Raw genomic sequence first — 26,693 nt, forward strand, 5'->3', positions numbered from 1 at the left:
CTCCTTTAAAAAAAATGTTGATTAGAGGTGTACCAAAGTAGTGCTCATCACACAGTTCCCCTTTCCACAGCACTCAGACATTTGACTTTGTTGCGGGTAGGCATGTTGAGCCTGCTGATACAACCAAGAAACACATATGCTGCACTCAGAATCACTCCAATCCCTTTTAAAATGCAAGTTTTTTTTCCTGCATTTTAAAATGCAGGTTGGCTTTCTTATTGCATGATGTGCTTCGGTTAGACAGGAAATTTCTCTCCCAAGAGGCCCCTTAGTCTACCATACAAATGGACTTCCAGCTGATTCCTAGGACTGTCCACTTTATGCTTAAACTATGCCTTGAATATTTTTTTTCCATTTTCTCTCTTGACATACTTTTGATGAGTAGGTAAAGGAGGTTGAAGGCAAATGAGCACTGGTATATCTCTCTTCTGTCATCTTATCCTCCTGCTTCTTCTACTTGGAATTTTATGGGCATGAAACATATTAATGTCCAGTCTTATAATACATCTTTGTGTATAAAGTTTAGTATGTAAAAAAATGTCAAGTATCTTTAGGGATTTTCTGTGATGGCCACTACTAGCAACATGGGATTCTAATGGAAGCTGGTTCATTAAGCAGTAAGTAGGATAATAGTAGTCTGCATTTGTTACACATGAGAGAGAGTTTTATTCCAGATATTACTTGTAAATAGAACCTACTGAGCACTAGCAGTTATATAAGTTTGTAACTCAGCCATAAAATGGTATCCAGAATCAGCATACATCTAAGTTAGTTGAATGTGTTAAATATTTCATATATTAGAAAAGAAAAAGAAAAGATATGTTACCTGCTGTGGAGCCTGCATTCTGAACATGAGTTAACAGGTTACCTATAGCAAGTAGAGAAACAAAGTAACAGTGTTTCACATTCTGAGCTAAAATTTTATTTTAGGCCTGATTCATTCTATTGTACTCATTTTCATGGTTAAAATTGAGGGAAGTTTGAAATATATAGAATTGATATATTTACTAATTTTAATACTGTTCTTAATCTTTACAGTTTAGTGGCCAGTAGTGAAAATTATGAAGTACTCAAACTGATTCTGTTTTTCATTAGAATATACTTAAAAAAATCCCATTAACAGAAAAATTTTTTGAAAACAATTGAGTAAGGACGCCTGGGTGGAGCATCTGCCTTCAGCTCAGGGCATTATCAGAGCCCAGGTTTGAGTCCCACACTGGGCTCCTGGTGGGGAGCCTGCTTCTCCCTCTGCCTATGTCTCTGCCTCTCTCTCTGTATCTCTCATGAATAAATAAATAAAATATTTAAAAAATTGAATAATTTATATGCATTGAAAATATTCTGGAAAATGGAAATAATAAATTAGTATTTACCTTTTCATTTTATAAAATAAAATTATATTGATGAGGCAAAATAATGGGTGTTCTTAATTTCATTTGATTATATATACCTGTTGTCATATCAAAAATCATATTTCTTTTAAGGGAAAGGGCGTGATTTTTTAATTTTATCAGTTATACAGTGGATGCCATTGCAGGCCTAGAGTTTAATGGTAATGCAAAATTAACTGGAAGGAGGGAAAATATAAGCAGAGAGAACAAAAGAGAACTTGTACAGTTGTACAAAATATGATACAGTTGTTTCCCATGGGATTTATGTTATATGTTGCCTACTGTATTTTTTAACCTGTACTAGTATTCACTAACGGATATTGACCTGAGGTGGTCGTTTTGTGTAGACCAGTTTTGGTATCAGAGTAATGATGGCTCCATAGAAGGAGTTAGGAAGTGTTCCCTCGGGCAGCCCAGGTGGCTCAGTGGTTTAGCGCTGCCTTCAGCCCAGGGCGTGATCCTGGAGACCTGGGATCGGGTCCCACGTCGGACTCTCTGCATAGAGCCTGCTTCTCCCTCTGCCTCTCTCTCTCATTCTCTCTCTCTCTCTCTCTCTCTCTCTGTCTCTCATGAATAAATAAATAAAATTTTAAAAAATTATTTAAAAAAGGAAGTGTTCCCTCCTCTTAATGTTTTGGAAGAGTTTGAAAAGGATTGGTATTAATTCTTATTTAAATATTTGAATTCATCAGCGAAGCTATCAGGTCCTGGGCTTTTCTTTGTTGGGAGTTTTTTGATTATGTACACAATCTCCTTACTTGTTATAGGTCTACTCAGATTTCCTTTTTTTTTTTTTATTTCCTGGATTCAGTTTTGGTAGTTTGTATGTTTCTAGGAATTTGTCAATTTCTTCTAGGTTATTCAATTTGTTTGTGTACAGTTTATTCATTGTATCCTCTTATAATCCTTTATAAATCTCTGTAAAATCAGTAATAATATCCCAACTATCTGTGTTGTAGGATTGAACTCCGTGTCAGGCTCTACACTCAGCACAGAATCTACTTGTCCCTCTCCCTCTGCTCTTCCTTGCTTCTCTCTCTCTCAGATAAATGAATAAAATCTAAAAAAAGAATGCACCTATTATTTTATTTTATTCAAGTTTTTATTTATTTGAGTAATCTCTACACCCCATGTGAACTTGAACTCACTACTCTAAGATCAAGAGCTCCATTCTCTTCAAACTAAGCCATCCATGGGCCCTTCCACCTATTGTTTTAGAACAGCCTTTTCCTCTCTTCAATTCTCTCAATTTTTATTTCATATATTTTTGAGCTCTGTTTTTAGTTGGGCATTTCCTTATATCTTCTTGATGCATTGAAAATTTTATCAGTTTAGAATATCCTTCTGTGTCTCTTATTACTTTTTTTATTTCAAGTTTATCTTGACAGATAATAATATAGCAACCACAGTTTGTTTTTGTATGTGTGCATGTGTTTTGTTACTCTTTACATGGAATATGTTTTTCCATTCTTTTGCTTTCAACCTCTTTCTATCTAAAGGTGAGTCTCAAGTAGATAAATATGTTTGTTTTTAAGTCCAGCCTTCCAAACTCCTCCTTTTAATTGGAGAATTTAATTCATTTACATATAAAGTAATTATTCATAAAGAAGTGCCTAGTTCTGCCAGTTAGCTGTTTTCTGTATCTCCTACATGTTTTTTGTTCCTTAATTTCTCTATTACTATCTATTTTTATATTTAGTTGTTTTTTTTGGTAGCCTACTATTTTGATTCTTATCATTATTTCTGTTATTTTTATTTATTTTCTTATTAGTTTCTTTAGGGATTATACTTAATATCTTTTTTTTAAAATTTTTTTTTAAAATTTTTATTTATTTATGATAGTCACAGAGCGAGAGAGAGAGAGGCAGAGACACAGGCAGAGGGAGAAACAGGCTCCATGCACCGGGAGCCTGACGTGGGATTCGATCCTGGGTCTCCAGGATCGCGCCCTGGGTCAAAGGCAGGCGCCAAACCACTGCGCCACCCAGGGATCCCTATACTTAATATCTTAATCTTATAACAACCCATTTTTAATAATGCAAACTTAATTTTAATAACATAATCTGTTCCTATACATATTTGTCCCTTTTCTATTGTTTTTGTCACAGATTACATCATTACACATGTTATGATCATTAACATTGATTTGTAATTATGGTGTTATGCATTGGTCTTTTAACTCATAGAAAAAAATTAAAAACCAAAAATACAATAACATTGGGTTTTATATTTACCTATGTAATTACCTTTATAATTGTTCATTATTTCTTATTTTTTTGAGTTACTGTTAGTGTCCTTTTATTTCTGTCTGTAGGAGGTCCATTAGTATTTCTTACAGAACAGGTTTGCTAGCAAGAAATTATACTTGTTGTTATTTTGGGAATATCTCAGGGCTGTAAATATGTTATCACACTACCTTTTTACTTCCATTGGAGAAATCAGATATTGATCTTATTGTGGATTCCTTAAATGTGACAATTCACTTCCCTCTTCCTGTAAAATCACTCACTTTTTGGCAGTTTGATTTAATGTGTCTCAGTGTGGACTTCTTTGAGGTCCTGCTTAGAGTGGATGTATTTGGTCATAGTTTTCTTTAGCTCATTGAACATAATTAAGATTCGATTTAGTGGTTTTCACTATTAATTCCAAAATCTAAGTTTCTTCATGGTTAGTTTCTGTCATTTCCCTTTTTTTTTTTCCTGTGTAGCTGATGCCTTCCTGGTTTTGTTTTGTTTTTTTGTTTGTTTGTGTGCTTGTTTTTGGTCATGCCTAGTAATTTTTTGTTTTGTTAGAACTAGTCATTTGAGTATAACTCTGGAATTTGGATTTTTCTAATTCCTCACAGACTGCTGATTTTTGTTTGCTGCGGGCTGTTTGTTTGTAATTTCCAAATAGTTGATGCAAACTGTCTATTCCTTGTGTGCGGTTACTAGATTTTAGATTTCATTATCTCGCTGTCAACCAGTGATCTGACAAAGATTAACTTACATGTCTAGTTCTAAAGATCAGGGGAGGTGTTTCTATTTAAGTCTTCTGATAGATTCCATCTGGAGAAGCTACTGCAACCCAAGAGGGTTGAAACCAAGGCAAGCACCTGCAGTGGCCCTTCAGGAAACTGCTCAACCAACCAAAATGCACGTTCTTAAATTTTCGATAACAGGATCCCCACTGCCCACCCTGACATCAGCCGACACCTCAAGTACTCAGGCACTATCTTCATAGTGGTGCTGAGGAATGGTGTTTGATATCTGTTTTGTGCATGTTGTTCTCTTACCAGAGAGCAGCAGTGTCTCCCTTCAACAAACACTTCCCTTGTTGTAAGTATCCAATCAGGTTTCAATGTTTTGAAATAGTTTATTTAAATTACACTTTCTAGCTCAGTGATTGCTTGGTGGTGGGACCAATCCTCGGAATGTATCCTTCTGCCATTTTGTGTCAACTCTACTTTCTTAAATCTTTTTTTCCTGCTTTTCTTCCTTTGATATGTCTTTTGAAATCTCATACAAGTCCCCAAAATGTTAGTTGCATGCTAATGTTATGATAATTAGAACTGTCTCATAGTCTAAGATAAACTATATTGAGAAGAATTAATCAATTTTGATTCTCTTCACCATCAAATTTGAACATGTATCAGACTTCATCACTTTAACTTGGTTCTCCGTTAAAGTGGGAATACATTGTGTATTTAAATACCAGCATTATAAATAACGGGATTTTTTTTCATAGGCTTGGTGTGGTTTGTGAGATTAAAGACTATTCCAAATTTTGCCAATTATGAAGAATAGATTTAACTTTTATTATTATTACATATGATTTAATTTTACATAGTATTTTTGACTTCCATATGAGTTGGCTGGTAAAAAATAAAACGTAAAAATTTTGCTGTATAGGTTTAAAGCCCAGAAAGTAACTTGTTTTTCAAAGGTCTTTTATTTCCATGTAATCTTTTTATTTATCATTTATGTCCTAAAGTGCATTGAAACCAAACACATTTGTACATCTCTTCACATTATGTTGTAATTCATTTTTTGGTTATTTTTTTGGGAGAGAAGGGGAATATACACTGGTATTATAATAGAATCGCAATCAGAAATTTACTATCCTAGTTACTCACTTTTTATTTTTTTTTTTATTTTTTATTTTTTAACATTTTTTTAAATCTTTATTTATGATAGTCACAGAGAGAGAGAGAGGCAGAGACACAGGCAGAGGGAGAAGCAGGCTCCATGCACCAGGAGCCTGATGTGGGATTCGATCCCGGGTCTCCAGGATCGCGCCCTGGGCCAAAGGCAGGCGCCAAACCGCTGCGCCACCCAGGGATCCCGTTACTCACTTTTTAGAGTTGTTAATGCATGCTTAATAGTTCTAATAATAAAATATTAAATTTTTGTACTTCTATTTCTTTGTAGAACCTTGTCAAATATCTTCCTGAGCAGAAAGTACTCAGTGAATTAGCACAGCTGAGGAATGAATATGATGACCTATGTGAACCTGAACAATTTGGTGTTGTGGTACGTATCTTACATAAAGGCCCACAAACTCAACTGTGATATAACAATTGTCAAAAAGAATATTTCAACTGTTGATTTTTTTTCAATCTGTACAATGGCATAATTAAACATAACGTTGACTGTCAGGAAAAATAAAACTATTATTTGTCATGCTATTGAAAAATAAAGAAATTTAGATTTATATTCTACAGAATACCTCAAGATATCTCATGGGATCTCCAACATACTAGTGCCAATATTTAATTCTATTAATTAATATATGAAAAGTAGTATATATTATTGTATTGGCTATTTTCTTCTTTTATTTAGATCTTGATGTTAGAATTTTCCCCTAGCCTTCCAAATTTAGGGTAAATAAAAGAGTAGTAATTAGATAAATAGCAATATTCTAAAAAAATTTTTGTTGTATGTGTTGTGTCAGAGAAAGCACAAGAATTTTTAGATTTCTTATAGAATGTATTAATTAACTGAAACCTTTAAATACACTGTTTCAGCTGGGAAGAAAATATCATAAATACATATCATGCTTTAGTAGGATTAAATCATTACTGGATTGAGTTGTTTCCTCATCCCCTCCTCATTTTAAAGAGTACAAAAGATGACTAGATATAAATTATGTATTAAAGGATATAGTTATATGTTTTAAGCATTCCCCAATCCTGCTATTGAAATAATGGGCAAAAAATTGAAAAGAGGAGATGGCGATTTATTTAAATTTCTTGGAGAAAAAGCTATTTTTAACCTAGGTATTCAATACAGGTTTGTTCGTTGTATGGATAAGCAGCTGTAATATGGCTGCCAACTTTACCCTGGCTCCCTAACAATTTCATATCTGAATACTAAGACTCAAAATTAACACTGGAACTAGTAGTCAAATACTGTGTTTCATTCAAATATTTTATTACCTTTTTAAAAGTAATGTATTTTAAACTTACTTGATTTCATACTTTGCAATTTAAAAATCTTATTTAACGTCAAAATGTGATAGATGGAACAGAGAACATGCCTTTTGAACATGTGCAATAACTGCTTGCCCATATTCAGAGCTTATTAATTCTCAGATATGGCATTGCATATAGTGATGTGGAAATGTTCTATCAAATCTTTGAAAAGAAAATCAGGAATGTGTACTTAGGATGAGAGAAAGCTAATGCAAAGGTATCTTAGGAAGATATTTTTGTCTTTTTTGAATTAAGCCAATTATTCAGTTGAACTGGCTAGATATTCTTTATTAAATACCAGTGCTTTAGTACAATATTTAATAAAATTTTCTAGACCAAAGTCCACATTTGAAACCTAAGCTGCTTGAATCATAGTATAATTGAAGCAAGGCTATATACTATCTGAGAATTCAGCTGTGTCATGATGGTTATGAGTTCTACAGTAGGTCCACTACACAGTTTCTCTGAAGTCATTTTTTTTTTCTGAATGCAGTTTATCTTGGAAGATGTATTAGTTTGCCAAGCAATTCCTTCAAGAAGAATATCCTTGGTGCCACACTGAGGAAATTAAGTTTCAGGACATAAAAAGCAATATACCTTCTGAACTAAAAGCAAACTAGAAAATGGAAGAGGTTTCTTGTTTATGCACATAACCATAAATAATTCTGAGGCTGTGAATATGAAGTAACCTGACCCTTTTATTTAACTCTCCCTATCCTTAGTTACATATTTGTAGGGAAAAAAGTCAAGGACATTACAAAGTAGTTTGTGTAATGTAAAGCACCCAAGGTAGTATCCACTAGGATTTGCCAAATAAAGTTTAGATAATCTCATATCTAGAAAAATGTTTTTGAAGTTATGATAGGCCCTAGTCTTTTAAGTACCAGCTATTATTGTTGCCATTATTATTTATAGAGAAAATGTATTGGGGTGCTTTGAATAGTATCTTATATATAATATATAATAAATGTGTATTTAATTAAATTATAGGACAATTATTAATCCCAAGTGTGAACCAGAGATTGAAATTCTTTAAAAGAATTATGTTAAAACATATTTCTCTAGGTTATTGCTAAAATTAAATTAATATCTGTGTGAATACACCCAAAGATTTTTTAATCCTCAAAATTTATCAACAGCTTACATTTAAATAGGAAAATTTCAAAAGTGTAGAATCATCTGCAGTAATGAGAGAGGCTCCAGGCTGGTTGTCTTGCTTCTGCTAATTCCTCCATCAAAATAATTAGTGTAGTCTACTTCAAATGTATATCCAACATGTGATTTCTATATTTATTTATTTTTTTTTTTTTGATTTCTATATTTAAAACCTTCAGTGTCTCCCAGAATTTGCAGAATAAAACCTGAGCTCCTTAGTATTCTCATTCTGCTGATAACTCTGGCTTTATATATCCCTCTTCTCTTTGGTGAACTGAATGAATTGGTGTCTTTATGACATTTCAGCTTTTACCTCAGCAGGACTCTCATTGCCATTTCAGCAGTTATTTTACTTGTTTCTATTCAATGGCCTGTCATTTTTCTATTGCAGCTATACCATATCTTACCTGATCTCCTCAAGTCTTCTAACCCTCCCCATTCGTTTCACTTAATACCAACAGTGTAATCTCTTACTCGCCAGAAAAAAAGGAAAGCGCTTAGTCTTTTAGAACATCCAATATCTCTTCTACCTACAAAACTATCTCTAAGACATATCTTTTATTTACCTATTCTCTATCAAATCTCAGAAGAAGGGATACCTTATCATTATGACTAATATTATTGCCGTTACTATTATTATTTATACAAACAAAAGGTATTAAAGAGTTACTGTATCTGATACTATGTTAAGCACTTGTACATGAACCATCTTATGTATTCTTCATAATGCTAAGGTTAGTGCTCCATATTATGAATGAAGAAACCCAGCCTAAGGAAGGCTAGGGGCCTTGTCCCAAGGTTATGTAGTTAAGTAGTATATGCAGAATTCAAACCCAGGCAGTCTGACTTCAGAGACAGTGTTTTTATTCATTTTTTTTAAATTTTAAAACACTATTTTTATTGAAGAATAATTGACATACAATAGTGTATTCATTTCAGGTGTACAAGATAGTGATTTGATATTTATGTACATTACAAAATGGTCACCACAATAAGTCTAGTTACCATGTGTCAGTATACATTACAATATTATTGATTACATTCCCTATGCTGTACATAACATCCCTATGTCTTATATATTTTAGAACTGGTAGATTGTACCTTTTAATCCTCTTCAGCTGATCCCTCCATCCCTCCAATCCCCTCCCTTCTGGCAACAACTAGCTTAATCTCTTTATGTATGAATTTGTCATTGTTTTGTTTGTTTATTCATTTTTTTAGAATCCATAAAAAAGTGAAATAATATGAGATTTGTCGTTTTAAAAATTATTTCAATTAGTAAAATACACTGAAGGTCCATCTATTTTGTTGCAAATGACAGGATTTCAGAGTAATATTGTATTACACACACACACACACACACACATACCATACCATACCTTTATTCTTTTATTGACAGATATTTAGGTTTCTTCCCTACCTTGGATATTATAAATAATGCTGTGATGAATATAGGGATGCATATGTCTTTTCAAATTTGTGTTTTTGTTTTCTTCTAATAGATAGAGTGCCTTTAACTGCAATATTGTTCAGTTGTATGTGTATGTGTGTGCACATGCACGTGTATGCATGTATGTATACACGTGAGATACTATACTACATGCTAATTTACTAACTCTGTTTTAGCCATTATTTTTTCTGTTTTTAAAGGTCTTTCTTTTCTTTCTTTCTTTCTTTCTTTCTTTCTTTCTTTCTTTCTTTCTTTCTTTTCTTTCTTTCTTTCTTTCTTTCTTTCTTTCTTTCTTTCTTTCTTTCTTTCTTAAGAGAAAGAGAGAGCACATGTGCATGCATGTATGCAGGGGGAGGGGCAGAGAGATAGAGAATTTCAAGCAGACTCCCCAGTGATCCAGGAGCCAGACATGCAGCTCAGTTTCAGGACTCTGAGATCATGACCTGAGCTGAAATCAAGAATCCGATGGTTAACTTACTGAGCCACTCAGGTACCCCTGGACATTATTATCTCTTGCCTCTTTTATACTTTTGTTACTTTTATGGCCTCTTCAATTTGTCATTCTGCATTTTACTTTCTCTTCAGAACAGGGACGCCTGGGTGGCTCAGCGGTTGGGTGTCTGCCTTCAGCCCAGGGTGTGATCCCGGGTCCTGGGATGAGTACCACAATGGGCTGCCTGAGAGGACCCTGCTTCTCCCTCTGTCTGTTTCTCTGCCTCTCTCTCTGTGTCTCTCATGTGCCTCTCCATGTCTCTCTGTCCATGTCCCTGATAGCTGCTGCTCTGTTTCCTAGTACCTGTTTTTTCAAGGATTCGTCTCCATTTATTTTCTACTTCTTTACCTCTCATCTCAACAAACAATAATCAGAATTCAGCCTCAAACAATGCATTAAAAATTCACTAAGAGAGATCATTAATTACCTCCTAATTGTACTTAATATACACATCAAATCTACTCTTCATCTGTGCCATTACCACCTTAGCCCAAGCCAGCATCATCATTTTCTTTAACAATTGTGATATACTTTTAGCTTGTTTTCCCCACTCATGCTTTTGCCTTTCTCCAAGTCAATCTCAGCACAGCCCTCCAATGTGTCATTTCTAGAGTGCATTTGTGTTGCATCATATTGTTTATCTGCTAAAAGCTACAGTGCTCTTTCATGGCACTAAGGCGATATAAATTCCTCACCAGGATTTACCACCTTTCCTACTTCTGTCTCCTGTTGCTTTGCTTCTTGATCATTATACTATATACCTCAACCACATTGTATTTTATTTTTCAGTGTATTGAATTTACCATGTTCTTTCCTACCTCTGGCCTCTTACACATGCTGCTGCTTCTTATTCTTACTTGCTGCCTGCCTCTTTCCTGTTTATTCTTCTACTTTTAGCTTAAAGTTCACTTTCTCAGTGATACCTTCACTTGCCTATCAATCAAAATTAAAGCTCTCTATTAAAGTCCCTCAGAGCACCTTTTTTTCTTTTCTTTTCTCAAAATTATCATGGTCTTAGTTAAATATTTGTGAGGTTATTTATTGAATGTCTGTTAACCCCCACTGGATTGCAACTTCTTCAAGTGCATGCATCATGCTGATTTTATTCACATGGTGTATGCTTAATATATATTTGCTGAATGCATAGCTTGAATGCAAAATCAAGTGGGCCCATTTTAGTCCTGTCTAATTCTATATTCATATGGCACTTAAGACCTTGAAGAATTTAGCTTCCTTATTGAAAACTTTTCTTTATGTGCCTTCTCTATCAATAAATACTCTTTCCTAATTTCATTCCTATAACCTCTGCCAGTGCCCTGCGAAGTTTGCATTATTATAAAATTTCTTGTATGTTAAAACTAAATCTCATCAGTTAGTAATAGACATATGCCAGAAGTGAGATTTTTCCTGCAAGATTCATTAAAATTCTCATCATCAAGGAAAACACAATAAAATTGGCAAAACTTGGGGAAAAAATCTGACTTTGACTTTTTCAAGGAAATAAATGTACCTGAGACAATGACCGGGCTGCTAAGTTTTCTCTAAACTTTTTGATTCTTTTTAGCAGCACCATCATTGGGTTTGCTTATATTCACATGTAATAAGTTGAAAAGAAGTAAAAAAGGAAAAAAAAAGAAACAGAAAATAAAGGTCAGGGACCTTTCCTCTGTCAAAAGGCAGACTACCTGGTAAGAGCGTTATGCTAGTTCCCACACTTTCTATGATCAATATCCCTTTTCTTTGGTGGTGGGGGGTGGGTAGATTGTCCACATAGCATACCACTAACTTGTCCTCCAACCCGCCTCCCACAGAATTAAATTTGGTACATCCTGGTAATTATTGCTGTCCTTTTACTGGAAAAAAACAGCACAGATCTTTGAAAGCTTTGCCAGTTAGAACCCCAGCAGGAGCTTTTAGTCTCTTCAGAAAGTATTTGTATGTCAGCTCTTCTAAAACCTCAGAGCTATGGAAATTACCGCTTGTCTAGCACCAAGGATGGAGACCCATACTGTATTATCTATTAAGCTAACACATCTTCTAAGAAAAAGAATATGATAATTAGCTCTTTTAGTAATAAGTACTTTGTTTTTCTTCGTTCAAAATCCCCCATATTTTTAACTAATAACATTCTAAAGCTGTAATCTAACAAAAATGTTTGAGATGGCCTAGTGCATATTAAAACATTCATAATGCTGGGATCCCTGGGTGGCGCAGTGGTTTGGCGCCTGCCTTTGGCCCAGGGCGCGATCCTGGAGACCCGGGATCGAATCCCACATCGGGCTCCCGGTGCATGGAGCCTGCTTCTCCCTCCGCCTGTGTCTCTGCCTCTCTCTCTCTCTCTGTGACTATCATAAATAAATAAATTAAAAATTAAAAAAAAAAATAAATAAAATAAAATAAAAATAATTCTTTAAAAAAAATAAATAAATAAATAAAAAATAAAACATTCATAATGCAAAGCACAGATTATGTGATATTGCTGATAGCACATTTATTTATTTTCTTTTATACACAAATCCATGAAGGCACAAGGAGCGGATTTATGCCTATAGTTGGCACAACTATAAAGTCTGTGTGCTTTTCAATTTTTTTAAAAGCCTCATAAGAGCTTATGAGCTCTATTCAAGATAGCTTAATCAGGTGAAAAGGATAATTTTAGAGGTTATTTTTCTCTTTCCCACATATTATCAAAGGCAATTAGTTTAGATGGAAAATTGTAGCTCTTCTGTTCCACTAATATTAAAATATTATTCAGGTTTGCATATTGGGAAAATCACATTTTTATTTCATAAGCTTTCATTCAGAGTGTTCAGTGTTTTGATATGTAATACCTTGATTTTTTTCTATTTTCATTCTTTTTGTAAATATGACTACTAGCTCTTTTTTTTAAAGATTTTATTTATTTATTCATGAGAGACACACACAGAGAGAGAAAGGCAGAGACACAGGCAGAGGGAGAAGCAGGCTCCATGCAGGGAGCCCGACGTGGGACTCGATCCTGGGTCTCCAGAATCAGGCCCTGGGCCGAAGGCAGCACTAAACCGCTGAGCCACCCAGGCTGCGCTGAATACTAGCTCTTATATCTAGATTTGTATTCATTTTATCTGATGAAAAAACTGGTTTAATAATTTTGAGATCAAGTAAAAGAAAACTCACCATAACTCATTCTCAAATCTGTGTATTTATATTCTTGTTCATTTCATTAATTTCTCATAATAGTTCATTTTGTGGCAGGATTGCTTATTTACATCAGCTTTTGCAATAAATAAAATAAATAAAATAAAATAAAATAAAATAAAATAAAATTAAATTAAATTAAATACACCTGAAAACTGAACATTCAGATTAGGCCTGATATGGATATCAATGAGGTTTTGCTACTGATTGGTTTTCACTGAATTTAAAAACCAGAAATGAACTCCTTTTCCCCCTGTGTTTATCAGTAATCCCTAATACAACAGCATAGCACAGCCATTCTTGGCCTCAAACAGTTGTTTTCAGAAGGATGTTTTGAAGTTCTTTCAAACTCCTAGTGTGATTCTCTTGAGTTTACAGTGTCTTTCTGGGCAGACTGTGTTACTATGTTTTGTTACAGACTAAAAACTAGTAGATGTTTGTTGATGCATAATTTCCACCTATCACTATCTTTAGAGGAAGTATTGTCTATTAGGATATCATTTTTTTTTCTGATATAGACTCAGTTTTTAAAAAATTCTTAAATTGAAGTATAGTTGACATATATACTAGTTCATGTGTATAGCATCATGATTTGACAACTCTATACATTATGCAACAATCTATTTTTCCAAAGCCTAATTTTATAGATTAACTATGGCTCTTATCTCTCCTTACATCTAGTATAGAAACATTTGCCATTGGATCTGAATAGTGGGTACACTTGTATTGATTATTTTGTCCAGTCCAGATACAAGGTATACTGCAGAAAGTACAGTGATAAGCAGAAGAGATCTTGTCATTGAGAAGGTTATTGTCTAAAAGAGGAAAAGCAAATTACTTAATAGAGAATCACAGATGTCCTTGCTATATTTCCATACTTCCAGGCAGAGTTTTGCTCAGTCATTGGGTCTGGCTTCACAACTTGTATAGGCAGTTCTGCCTGCTATATAACTTAAGTCTACCCTTCTTTAATATGACTTTATTATCATAGCCTTTATTATAGTTACTGATCCAAGTTATTCTTGTATTTTCAGTGTGCAATGGATCCTAATAATATTTAACTATTTAGGACAAATATCTTGTAACAAGGTATATTTGTTACAAATGTTTCTGTTAATTCTAATGAATTCTTAACATTATATTTTGAAGAGACTATAAGATCAATTATGTTTGCATATGATGGTAGTTGAAGGAGAGTTTCTTATCAGTGCAAAAAGAAAGATAATAGAAATAACCTTAAAGGTGGTTGACACATAGGAGCAGGAGTGGCATGTGGCTATCTCCTCCTCCTTCACACGTGATTTTTACACCTGTGATTTTTTTTTCCCTCTGGATTCTTACATCAGTTTGGGAGTAGATCGATATTTACCAGCTGCATAGGTAATCAAGTATATAAAATTTATATAAACAAAACTGGGTCTGACTCTTTGGGGGAATAACCTACTTGTAGCTGTTCTCACTAAAGCTGTCACTTCATTTTTTTTAAATATAGTACAGATCACCTAAAGAAATGATAGCTGCTTGATGTGATTTGATAGACAAGTACCTCGTAACACAAATAAATCCCTTACATAATACAACACCATGGTCAGCACCCCACAGTACTTCAAGAAATGAATTGTAAAACAAAGAAAGTCAACTAAAATGCTACCAGAGAGCACAACTATAAACAAATATATATTTCAGTTGAGTTTGTGTTTTATTTAGTCACATCATTTAGGTATTCTCCAAGTGCCTTTATGAGACATGAGCCTTTTAATAATTGTATCTGTGGCTGGGTATGTTGCTCAATACTTTTTTTCATTTCTAAGCTTAGTTATTCAATATATTCCCTTATATAACTAGATCTTGTAATAGAGATTCAACTCTTGTCTATCAGTGTACCCAGTCAGATCATAAAAATTCACACTTTTGACTGCAGCAAATTCTGTTAGTATTATCAAGGCATACTAATTCATGGCTACAGTTAAGAGATGAATATTGCTTCACCTCCTCTTTAGTCTCTTGATTTTACATTAACACATTTTCAATGAGAACATTTACAATAGTATATATATATATAATGCATTAAAACTGGCTGAAAGGAGCACAGGACAGTATTTACAGTGTGTTTGATAGCTAATGAGTGCTGTTTTTCACTGAGCTCTAACAACACATTCATTAATTGTGAATAAGAGAACTTTCCCTCAGGTTTTGTAGAACACTCAAGGACCATGATTTCTTTTTGGGTATTCCTTGAGGATGTAGAAAGATGATAATAGAAATAACAGCTATTCTTTTAGAGTGCATACATCGCCAGCCACTATGATAGGAGAGTTATACAAAGCATCTTATCTAAGTCCTGCTGCAACTTGCACAGGTTATTTGAGGAATGCATTTTACTAATGAGGAAATGAAGTCTAACAAACATTAGGTAACTTATACTAGGTCATGAACTAGAATGTAATAGAACTATAGTTCAAGTCCCAGGTCTGTGTAACTCAAAATCCCTATTTCTTCCACTATAACTTGCATTGTAAGTCGGGAAAATGCAGAAAATGTTTTCTCTCCCTCTGTGAGGATTGGGGAAGAATTTATCTCAAACCTAGCCTTCAAAATAGATATATGAGGCTCCACATTTAGACTCAGATTGAGCTAGGGCAGTATTGTTGGAATGACCCATGTGGCAGCAAATTACTATGTGGGAGGGAGAGTAGCCCCCCAGTTTACCCATATCAGCCTACTATAATACCTTTTCATACCATACATCTTCTCCCTAATCCAGCACTTTGCTAATTTTGGAGTTCCTATTGGAGTGAATGAATATATTCACTAGTTTTGTAGTTATTGTTTTAAGCCATCATATTTATCAACTGGTATGAGCTAAACTGTGTTCTAGAGGGTAAATGAATAAAGACGTTTTGCCAGATTCAAGGGCAACTCTGTCCCCTTACACTGTATAGCCTCTTCCCAAAATCAAACTGACTGATGATGGATTATATCCAGTAATAACAGTTCAACGAAGTTAATACCCTAGCATTTCTGGTTTGATATCTTAGCTGAAGACATTATTTTGAGGACAGTAAAACATCATCATTCTCTCTTAATTTTGTTCAGTAGACAATCTTACTGTCCTACTTGGGAAATCTGAAAAATGGTTAGTCAGCTGAGGAGTGCTTTTAAACATTTGAATGTCTGATATATGCAAGACACTGTGCTAGGTGCTACATCAGATGCAGTCTTTGACTCTTCTCCCTATGTACTCTCCTCATCAGCAAACTTACCTCCCACAGTATCTAACTGAATAACTTCCCAAATATGCCAACTCTAATACTTATCTCCTCTTAGACCTAAGCACTGTGTATCCAGATACAACCAGATATACTATAGTACCTAAAACCAAAAATGTCAAGAAAGCCATATCATTTTCCTATCATAGAGGTATCATTTTACTATTTATGTGAAAATTTGGAGATGGAAAGGCTGAAGGGATCAGAGAGCATATTTAAATAGTCTATTTTACTAATTCAACCTTGAAGTACATGAAATTTAAGATTGAATGTTGAGCTTGGAAAATACAAGATAATTCTAAGAAATTCTTCAAGTCAAAATATAGGCAAGGAATGGTATTAAATTACACTGTGTTTACCACAATATGAATATGATCCCAAGATTTAGAGCCTTAATAGTGGAAAGCTAGTAGTGTCTAAAATATACAATTGATGTCTAAGAGAATGGTAAACTAAGTTCACTTAAATGCCAATAATGTTTTTTTGGTAACAGCTGAGTAATATTTAATTTTGTGGATCAAGCACCCTTTACCCCATCTTTTCCCAATTCTAGAAGCAGAGATTTAAAAGGAGATAATGTTTACGCATAATTTACTTGGCTCCTATTCAATTATTGAAACAAGGAATTTCCCCTACCTTGTAGATGAGGAACCTAAAGAATGGAGAAATTAGGGAGATTACTTCCGCCCAGTGAGACAATATGAAAGTTTCTAGATTTAGTCTTTAATTGAGTTTGTTACTAAGCTGCATATTACCTGCACCTACACTCTCTTATATAGGATAGGCAGCAGATGATCAGGGGAAACAAATTCACCTGAAACAAAGCAACAAATCAGACCATAAACCACAGCAAACCAGTATCTCCTTCTGCCTTCATTAATACCAACAGTGTTCTACCTCACAACAGACTTAAAATCTTGGAGTCACCTTTGACTATCTTCTCTCATATTTAATACTACATCCCATTGAATCTTCCTTAATTCTGTCTCTCATATCCATTGCTTCTTACCCCTTTCTATCATCAACATCATAGCTCATTATCTATTTTTTAAGTCATTTTGAAGACTAATACTCTCCCTGCCACTACTCTCTCCTCCAAACAATTGTACATACTGATCCCAATATGATTGCAAGAGGCATTATGGTGTAATGGTTGAGAGTCTAGGTTATGTGACCTGAATGCCTGAGTTCAAATCTCCAGGTCTTTAACATACAACTTATCTTTGCATAAATCACTTAGTATTTCTGTCACTCACTTTCTTAATGTTTATAATGAGACTAATGCTAATAACCTTTTCCTAGGATTGTTTTGAGATTCAAATAAGTTAATTTACATTTATAATATATATATATATATATATATATATATATATATACACAGAAAAATATTTGGCACAAAGCGCTTAAAAATGCTAATCACTGTTATTTTACTATTATTAGGCAATTACACTTTTGTTCATGTTATTTCAGTTAGAGGTGGTATTTAAATCCATTCTATCTGGATCTATAGGCCAAAGATTGAAACACAAATCCCAGAAAGGGTGAAAATATGAATGAAAACAAGTAGTATTATAACCGAAGTGAGACTAAAAATCTATGTAAGTATAAGGGTTTAAATTACTTATTCATCTGAGACCAAGGCCACTGTGGTGAACCTACAAAGCCTTACAAAGCAGGGCCAGAAGGGCACATAAATCACTTGACTAACACTTGGTCAAAATAGCTCTTGGGCTTTTTTAACCATCAGAGAGCCTGAAAAAAAAAAAACCTCCCTAAACATAAAATGATAGAAATATGTGTATATGCAAATGGTGCCAGTTACCGGTGAAAGCAAAAGAAAAATAAAGTGGGGAGGGATTTGAAGAGAGTGGTAGAGGCATAAAGAAAGGCAGAAAAGCATACAGAAACTGGGGTTACCATGGAAACATACCAGAGAGTTGTGAATTCATGGAGATAAATAATTAGATATGGCTAGCTTCCAATTCCATGACCTTTCCATGGACTTTTTGGGTATTTTAGTTTCAATTTTGCCCCTAGGTATATACCCTGTGTATTCCTAACTATAAACCTTTTCTCACACTGTATCCTTTCTACACCTTCCTTTTGGCTCCCATTTGTTCTTCTCTGCCTCAGTCTCTCTCTCTCCTTTGTTTTTCTATCCATTCATATCACCTCTATTGTGAAGTCTGCATTAAACATTGTAGTTATAAGAGTTTAAAGTTTTGGGGTGCCTGGGTGGCTTATTCGGTTAAGCATCCAGCTCTTGGTTTTGGCTCAGGTCATGATCTCGGGGCTGTGAACTTGAGTCCCATGTTAGCCTCCACAGAGTGGAGTCTACTTGAGATTCTCTCTTTTGTTTTCCCTCTGCCCCTCCCCCTACTTGCTCACATGCATCCGCTTTCTCTCTCTAAAATAAAATATTTTTTAAAAATGAGTTAAAAGTTTTCTTTCAGCACACATCAGCATTTAATTTCTACTTACCCATCTAGAACCGTATGCTAGTTTTATCAGTAACTATAGTTTTTAAGTGACTGTGTTATGAGTTTTAGGTTATATTAGAAGATTGTGATTTGGTGGTATGCCTTATACTTACCATAGAAGTGATGAAGCAACTATAGGATGGTTTCTCTAATATTATCCTGATCATAAAAATAAAAGAGCTATTAATAAGAACTCATAAAATCTACATAAATATAGTAACAGGTCAATATTCCCAGCATACTTTTACAAATCATCTATAAAGAGCATGAGAGCATATAGGGATTAGCAGAAGGCATAGGTTAATCTTTAGAGAAGGAGATACCCATGGTTAATGGGCAAGTTCATGTCAAAGATGAAAAATTATGAACTATGCCTTCCATATTAGAGCAGATATGATATATTCAGCAGCTCATTTGCTTCTTTTGAAAGGCACTTTGGGTCTTAAGGACTTTTGTTTCTGTTTTGAAATTATTTTCATGTTATTTACAGATATCTCAGTGTCTAATCTGTACCTAACATTTATAGTCAAGAAACTAAGCGATATGTACAAAAAATAAATATAATTAGGATTATTAATAATTTATTTTGGGGTGGTTAAATGGTTCAGTTGGTTAAGTGTCCAACTCAGCTCAGATCTTGATCTCAGGGTCATGGATTCAAGCTCCATGTTGGACTCCACATGCAGTGTGGAACCTACTAAAGAAAAAGAATTGTTTATTTTCATTGTGTGTATGCTTATGTATGTTCATATGTATCTACTCCCACCCTCACCTCTGTCCTATAATTCATTTGGTAAATGAAAGCTTATTAAATGACTTGAAGTTAGAGGACATTAATGGCTAAAAGAAATTATTACCATAGGAGCTAAACCAAAGGGAATAGAGAATGTGCACCAATACTATGAAACAAATAATTAAAACCTAATTTGACCTGTTTTAAAGAAAACCAACAAAGAATTCTTGAGTAATATACTTAAAAGTAAGTTCATCCATTTTGAGTTTATCTTTGTGTATGGTGTAAGGTAATGGTCTAGTTTCATTCTTCTGCATGTGGATGTGTGGATGTCCAATTTCCCCAGCACCATTTATTGAAGAGACTGTCCTTTTTCCAGTGCATAGTCTTTCCTTTTTCCAGTGGATAGTCTTTCTTGCTTGTCAAATATTAGTTGACCATAGAGTTAAGGGCCCATTTCTGTGTTCTCTATTCTGTTCCATTAATCTATGTGTCTGTTTTTGTGCCAGTACCACACTGTCTTGATTTTTATTGCTTTGGAAAACAGCTTGATGTCCAGAATTGTGATGCCACCAGCTTTGGTTTTCCTTTTCAATATTTCCCTGGCTATTCGGAGTCTTTTCTGATTCCACACAAATCTTAAGATATTTTGTTCCAACTCTCTGAAGAAAGTCCATGGTATTTTGATAGGAATTTCATTGAATGTGTAGATTGCACTGGGTAGCATAGACATTTTCACGATATTAATTCTTCCAATCCATGAGCATGGAGTATTTTTCCATTCTCTTACACCATACACAAAGATAAACTCTAAATGGATGAAAGATCTTAATGTGAGACAAGAATCTATCAAAATCCTAGGGGAGAACACAGGCAACATCCTTTTTGAACTTGACCACAGCAACTACTTGCAAGATACATCCATGAAGGCAAGGGAAACAAAAACAAAAATGAACTATTGGGACTTCATCAAGATAAAAAGCTTCTGCACAGCAAAAGAAACAGTCAACAAAACTAAAAGACAACCTACAGAATGGGAGAAGATATTTGCAAATGACCTATAAGATAAAGGACTAGTATCCAAGATCTATAAAGAACTTATGAAACTCAACAGCAAAGAAACAATCCAGTCATGTGATGGGCAAAAGACAAGAAATTTCACAGAGGAAGACATAGACATGGCCAAGAAGCACCTGAGAAAATGCTCCGTATCACTGGCCATCAGGGAAATACAAATCAAAACCACAATGAGATACCCCCTCACACCAGTGAGAATGGTGAAAATTAACAAGACAGGAAACACCAAGTGTTGGAAAAGATGTGGAGAAAGGGGAACCCTCTTGCACTGTTGGTGGGAATGTGAACTGGTGCAGCCACTCTGGAAAACTGTGTGGAGGTTCCTCAAGGAGTTAAAAATAGAGCTACCCTACAACCCAGCAATTACACTGCTGGCGATTTACCCCAAAGATACAGATGCAGTGAAACGCCGGGACACCTGCACCCCAATGTTTATAGCAGCAATGTCCACAATACAATGGAATATTACTCAGCCATTAGAAACGACAAATACCAACCATTTGCCTCAACGTGGATGGAACTGGAGGGTATTATGCTGAGTGAAGTAAGTCAATCGGAGAAGGACAAACATTATATGGTTTCATTCATATGGGGAATATAAAAAATAGTGAAAGGGATTAAAGGGGAAAGGGGAGAAAATGAGTGGGAAATACCAGAGAGGGTGACAGAACATGAGAGAGTCCTAACTCTGGGAAATGAACAAGGGGTAGTGGAAGGGGAGGTGGGCAGGGGGACAGGGTGACTGGGTGACAGGCGCTGAAGGGGCACTTGATGGGATGAGCACTGGGTGTTATAATATATGCTGGCAAATCGAAGTCCAATAAAAAAATACAAAAAAAAAAAAAAGTAAGTTCATGTGATTTTACCATTACCTAATTAACTTAACATCAACATTCCGTCCAGTAGGGGAAATTCTTTAGAGCATATATAAATATTTAATATATTCAATGAATAAAAATCATTGGTTTAAAAATTATCAAATGTTCAATCAGAGCTAGTCCTATGATTTCAAACAGCATAGTAATATGTAATTTCTTAGGAAATCTGATTCCTCTTACATTTTCTGTTATCATGTACATCTTATATCTATGGCCAAACTATCCATTCAACTCAGTTTCATGTTTGTAATTTACCTCAGGGAACAGTTTTTTGGTAGTTTAAATGCTATTTATGATTAGTTTTATGCAGTTAACAATAGCAATTATTTAGCTTCAATAATATTTTCTTATTGTTATAAGGATGATTTTTTTAAACTGGACAGCTGTTTTTAAACTTTGATGAACATATTCCTTTGGAATGTCTAAAACATAACAAAACAATATTTTTTAAAACCCAGAAAATTCATTTTATGCAGAAATTTACCATATTGTCTATAAAATTATCCCCACTAGAAAATGAAACAACAGGCTTTATATATCTATATTCTTATAGAGCATTTCTTGTCTTACAGATGAGCTCAGTGAAAATGTTGCGGCCTCGTCTCGATAACATTCTTTTCAAGCTCACATTTGAAGAACATGTAAACAACATCAAACCAAGCATCATAGCAGTAACTCTTGCCTGTGAAGAAATGAAGAAAAGTGAAAGCTTTAACAGACTTTTAGAGTTAGTTCTTTTGGTTGGAAACTACATGAACTCAGGCTCTAGAAATGCCCAGTCTTTGGGTTTTAAAATCAACTTCCTTTGTAAGGTAAGATAACATTTTAAAATGCTAAATAATAATCTCATCTGTGAGAAGGGTCACTCTAAATTGGCAATAGTAGGTAAGCCAAAAAAATAATATGCTTTAAAAGGGTGAATGTTGGGGCACCTGGGTGGCTGTCAGTTAAGCATCTGCCTTTGGCTCTGGTCATGATCCCATGGTCCTAGGACTAAGCTGCACATCGGGCTCCCTGCTTGGTGGAGACCCTGCTTCTTTCACTCTGCTGCTGCCCCTGATTGTGCTCTCTCTCTCTCATTCTCTCTCTCTCTCTCTGTTTGTGTGTGTGTCAAATAAATAAATAAAATCTTTTAAAAATAAATAAAAATAAAATGATGAATGTTGTGGTAAGTAAATTATATCTCAATTAAAACAGATAAATATATTTTTGTTTAATTTTAGTGCAGTAAAATCTCAAAGACTATGCAAATTCTGTTGTAGTATAGTACTAAACTCCTCTGATTAGATCTTTCTGGTGTTTGTAATTTTTTTTTTAAATTGCCTTTTATAAAGTAGATGCAATATTCTATTTCAGTTCCCTTGTACTTATTTTATGTCTTTCTTAAAACTGTTTGTGGAGCTAAATGTAATAAGGTAAATAGCCAGAAATTTCTTTTTGAATATGCTTTCCTTATTCTGGTCTAAACAAACAATACTCTATGTTGTTGAATACTGTTGTTACTAAGCTTATACTAGATATCTAGTCTACTAACTAAAAGTTAAAAAAAACTAAATGACAGTCATCTTGCTGTTTTGATCAAGACATTTCATAGTATTTCTTTTGAGATTTTAATTCTCATGAGAAGAAACAGAGAAGCACAAAAATGATCGTATACAGCCATTTCTAGGCTAGAGTGAACCACCTTATTCAAGGGAAAGATCTGTCTGTTACAAAGAGAAAACTGAACAGACTCTGAAGTGAAGGCCTATAAGAATGCTAGAGAGGAAAATAAATCTGAAAACAAGCAATATCTCTTTGACATCTCACCATTCTTTCACTTTTTTTTCTTCTCACATCTTAAACCATTGAAAAACTGATTAGTTCTTGAAGTATAACAAGAATCTCAAATGTAGGAATGGATATAAATTTCTTTTCTATTAATGCATTAAATAGATGCACATTACATATGTATGGACTCACATTTTAATATGCATCAAAAGTGATTTGCTTCTAACTCAGATAGACAAAGAATAACCTTTATAGGAATAGGATGTATAATGGAATTATATCTGTTTACTCCTTATTCATTTTTGAGGGGTGTAAAGGAGTGCCAGAAAGATAGGGAAGATCATCTGGAATGCTAGATTTTGTCGAAAAAAAACCCCGAAACCTAATATTGTTACTCCCTCTTCTTGGGATTTTAGGGGACATGTGAAATTATTTGATAATGCCAGAGAGAATAAGGTAATGCTTGTAATAAAATGGAATAAATCGTAGCCACATTTATAGGATAAATCTAAATATTTAATACATTTGCATTGTATTGCATACCATAAATTTAATACTAAGAAAGTCATCTCTTCCAAAGATGCTTTTTAAGTATATACTATATGCAGGGTGGATGAATCTTAAGATATTTTTAGTCAGTGATCATAAAAATATTATAAATTAAGAGAAAAGATCATTGAAAATTTGTATTGTATACCTATTTCACATTTGATTCATATAAAAAAAACATTTAAAACCAACTATCCTAATTTGACTATATATGTATCTTTTCTAAGTTTCTTAATTTCACATTATTCCAATTAATTACATGAACTAATTTTTATAGTAAATATGAATAAGTCATTTATACATGGAAACAAATATATCTCTGAGATATATTAATCTCAGAGAAGGATTTTACAGTTCTGTTTTGGAGAGAATCTTCTTCCTGTCTTCTACCTGTCAAATAAAAGTTTTATACAACACTGATCTGACATCTATCACTAGAGGTATACTCAAAGGATTCAGCACAAAGATTTTTCCCAACCTTATATGAAATAAAAATAATCTTGTGGGAAATACTATCATGTAGTAATAGATGTTCTAAAAAAGAAGAAATGAATTTTTTTAGATGTCCCCATCTTCCCCCTGCCCACTTTTCAGTAGGGTTTTTCTCTTCAGGGAAATATTTGTCATTAAGAAAGAGAAATCATACACATGCATGACATTCCCCTAATGTCTAGGATTAAAAGGATATTCCTGGAATACAAAGGGTTCTGAGTAGATGTAAATGTCTAAAAAGATAGAAATTTATGAAGGACATAGAAACAAGTTTACTTAGGTTTGTAATCTGTTCAAAAGTGAATTCACTAACTACTGATGTATGATCAGCTAGAATTGTTAAATTCCAGTTATATTATAAAAGATTATTTGGTTGATATTTCTCAATTTGCTTAAAGAATAGCAGAGAGAACTTCCTTTGTAAAGCACTGAGTTTGCTTTGAAAAATGATAACATTTACCCACCTAAATTATTCTAATGATAATTTCCTTTCTTAGTGAATATGACTATAATCTGCTCTTCAGAAGAAGTTATAGAATATGTTAAAATATTCACCATCTTAAAAAGGAGCCATGGTGTAAGCAGTTAAATTTATCAGATATATCTTGTAGTAAAATAATATTAAAAATTCAGATGGTCACAATTGGCTCCTATGATATTTGGGAAGAAAAGGAAAACAGATAGGTTAACCTAAATGTCAAATATAACTAACTGGTGTCATATTACTATAAATACTACCCTTACCATAAAATGCTTTAATTTGCAGCTGTGAATTATCACTTTGTGAATCACCAAACCAGGGTTCTGAACTGTAATACAAGTCATTTCCATGCAGATGAGTTCCCAATGTTTTCTTTGCCCCTGGTTGCCTGTTGGTTATTAAAATTCTAACCAATAAAAAATAAATAAATAAATAAAATTCTAACCAATAGCAGTGGTGCACTTCAGGTTCATTTACTTATGTTTTCAATTATATACAATAACATATTCTGCATAAGAACAAAACATTTGAAAATCCCTAACACTCCCTAGGCACTAAGCTTTGTGGGCATATAAGGATCTTTACAAGAGAAAATAATTCTGCCTGATAAAAGCAAAAAACAAAAAAGAAAATAAAACAAAAAAGCCAGGAATTTATCGAAATGTAAGAAATAGCTCAACTAGAAACTGAAGAAGCTGGATAACTTGGATAACTTGGCCTTTAAAAAAGCAACAACAATCGTATCTTTGAGGGAACTGGGAGCAGGAACAAATGGAAAGCCTTTTTAGGAAATTGTCTTTGGGTGCATTAGCTCCAACCATTTTCCTCCTTCTTTCTCTGAGTTTGATTTAAATTCTTATTAGAAAGACAGACTGATTGGCCTACCGTGGATTACAAGAATACTCCTTGTCCAAGGGAAGGCAAAGAACCTTGATTGATAACGCTACCAGGACTACCTGTGATGGAAGATTGATCATGTCCTAAAGGATGTGGTTATCCAAAGATAGGGACACCAAAGATTAGCGACAGGTCAAGGGACATCAGACAAACAAAGGCAAAACAAAAGAGATCATTGGTATACCAGGGGCATACAAACAACACAGAAGATGCATAGAAACCTCAAGAAGCTAGTGGTACAGTTAAGTGGTCGGGAAATATACTACATATAGAATAATATGTAATGTCACAAGATACACTGTCAGTGAACACCAAGACTAATGGCCATTGAGATTAACAGGACTTCAGAAGAGGGAGGAATTTTTGATTATGGGGTGGGGATGAGCAGTACTGCAAAATGAAAGAGAAGGATCTTGAAGGAATGGTAGAACTAGGTTATATAAGGGAAGAAGGCATAACCTTGCAAGACAGGAAAAAGATAGACTCAGAACCTAACTTTCAGCTTCAATTTTGCCCATTAATAGCCAAGTTTTCATGGCTGTCACTTACTCTCTCTGAACTCTATTTCCTTACCTGTAACTGAGGAAATCCAGTGACCCTTGCTTATTTTGTTATTTAGGGTTGTTTTGGGGGTCAAATAAAATTATCTTTGTCACAATTCTTTGAAAAATAATGTTAAATGGTAGTAGTTCTTTTTAATGATGGTAGAGAAAAAAAATAGAAAAAAAATGATGGTAGATAACTGGGGATAATCATCATGTGTTTGAAGATGAATTAGAAAACCACACCGACTGGAATATTGGATATGTTGGAGACAAATAACATTGGCTGGCAGGTTGTGAAAAGATTTTGAGTTATTTGTATACTAGTATGGATAGCTTGCCTTCATAATTTTTGAAATCATTCATTTTGTAACTTATGAAGGTCACGAACCTTTCTTTTTCTGCCT

The 26,693-nt window shown here is 34.1% G+C and overlaps 1 protein-coding gene across 6 annotated transcripts in view; it reads left to right on the forward strand.

The window, feature by feature from the left end:
• Positions 1-26,693, forward strand: part of DIAPH2 (diaphanous related formin 2) — a 1,156,455-nt gene that overhangs the window by 603,466 nt on the left and 526,296 nt on the right. For all 6 annotated transcript variants that reach the window (XM_041741554.1, XM_041741555.1, XM_041741556.1 and 3 more), the window contains 2 exons: positions 5,801-5,902; positions 22,128-22,367. In XM_041741554.1, the coding sequence (XP_041597488.1) occupies positions 5,801-5,902; positions 22,128-22,367 (342 nt within the window). The remainder of the gene's footprint in view (positions 1-5,800; positions 5,903-22,127; positions 22,368-26,693) is intronic.

This window comes from Vulpes lagopus, chromosome X, assembly GCF_018345385.1.
Source record: "Vulpes lagopus strain Blue_001 chromosome X, ASM1834538v1, whole genome shotgun sequence".
In the NCBI taxonomy this organism is placed as follows: Eukaryota; Metazoa; Chordata; class Mammalia; order Carnivora; family Canidae; genus Vulpes; species Vulpes lagopus.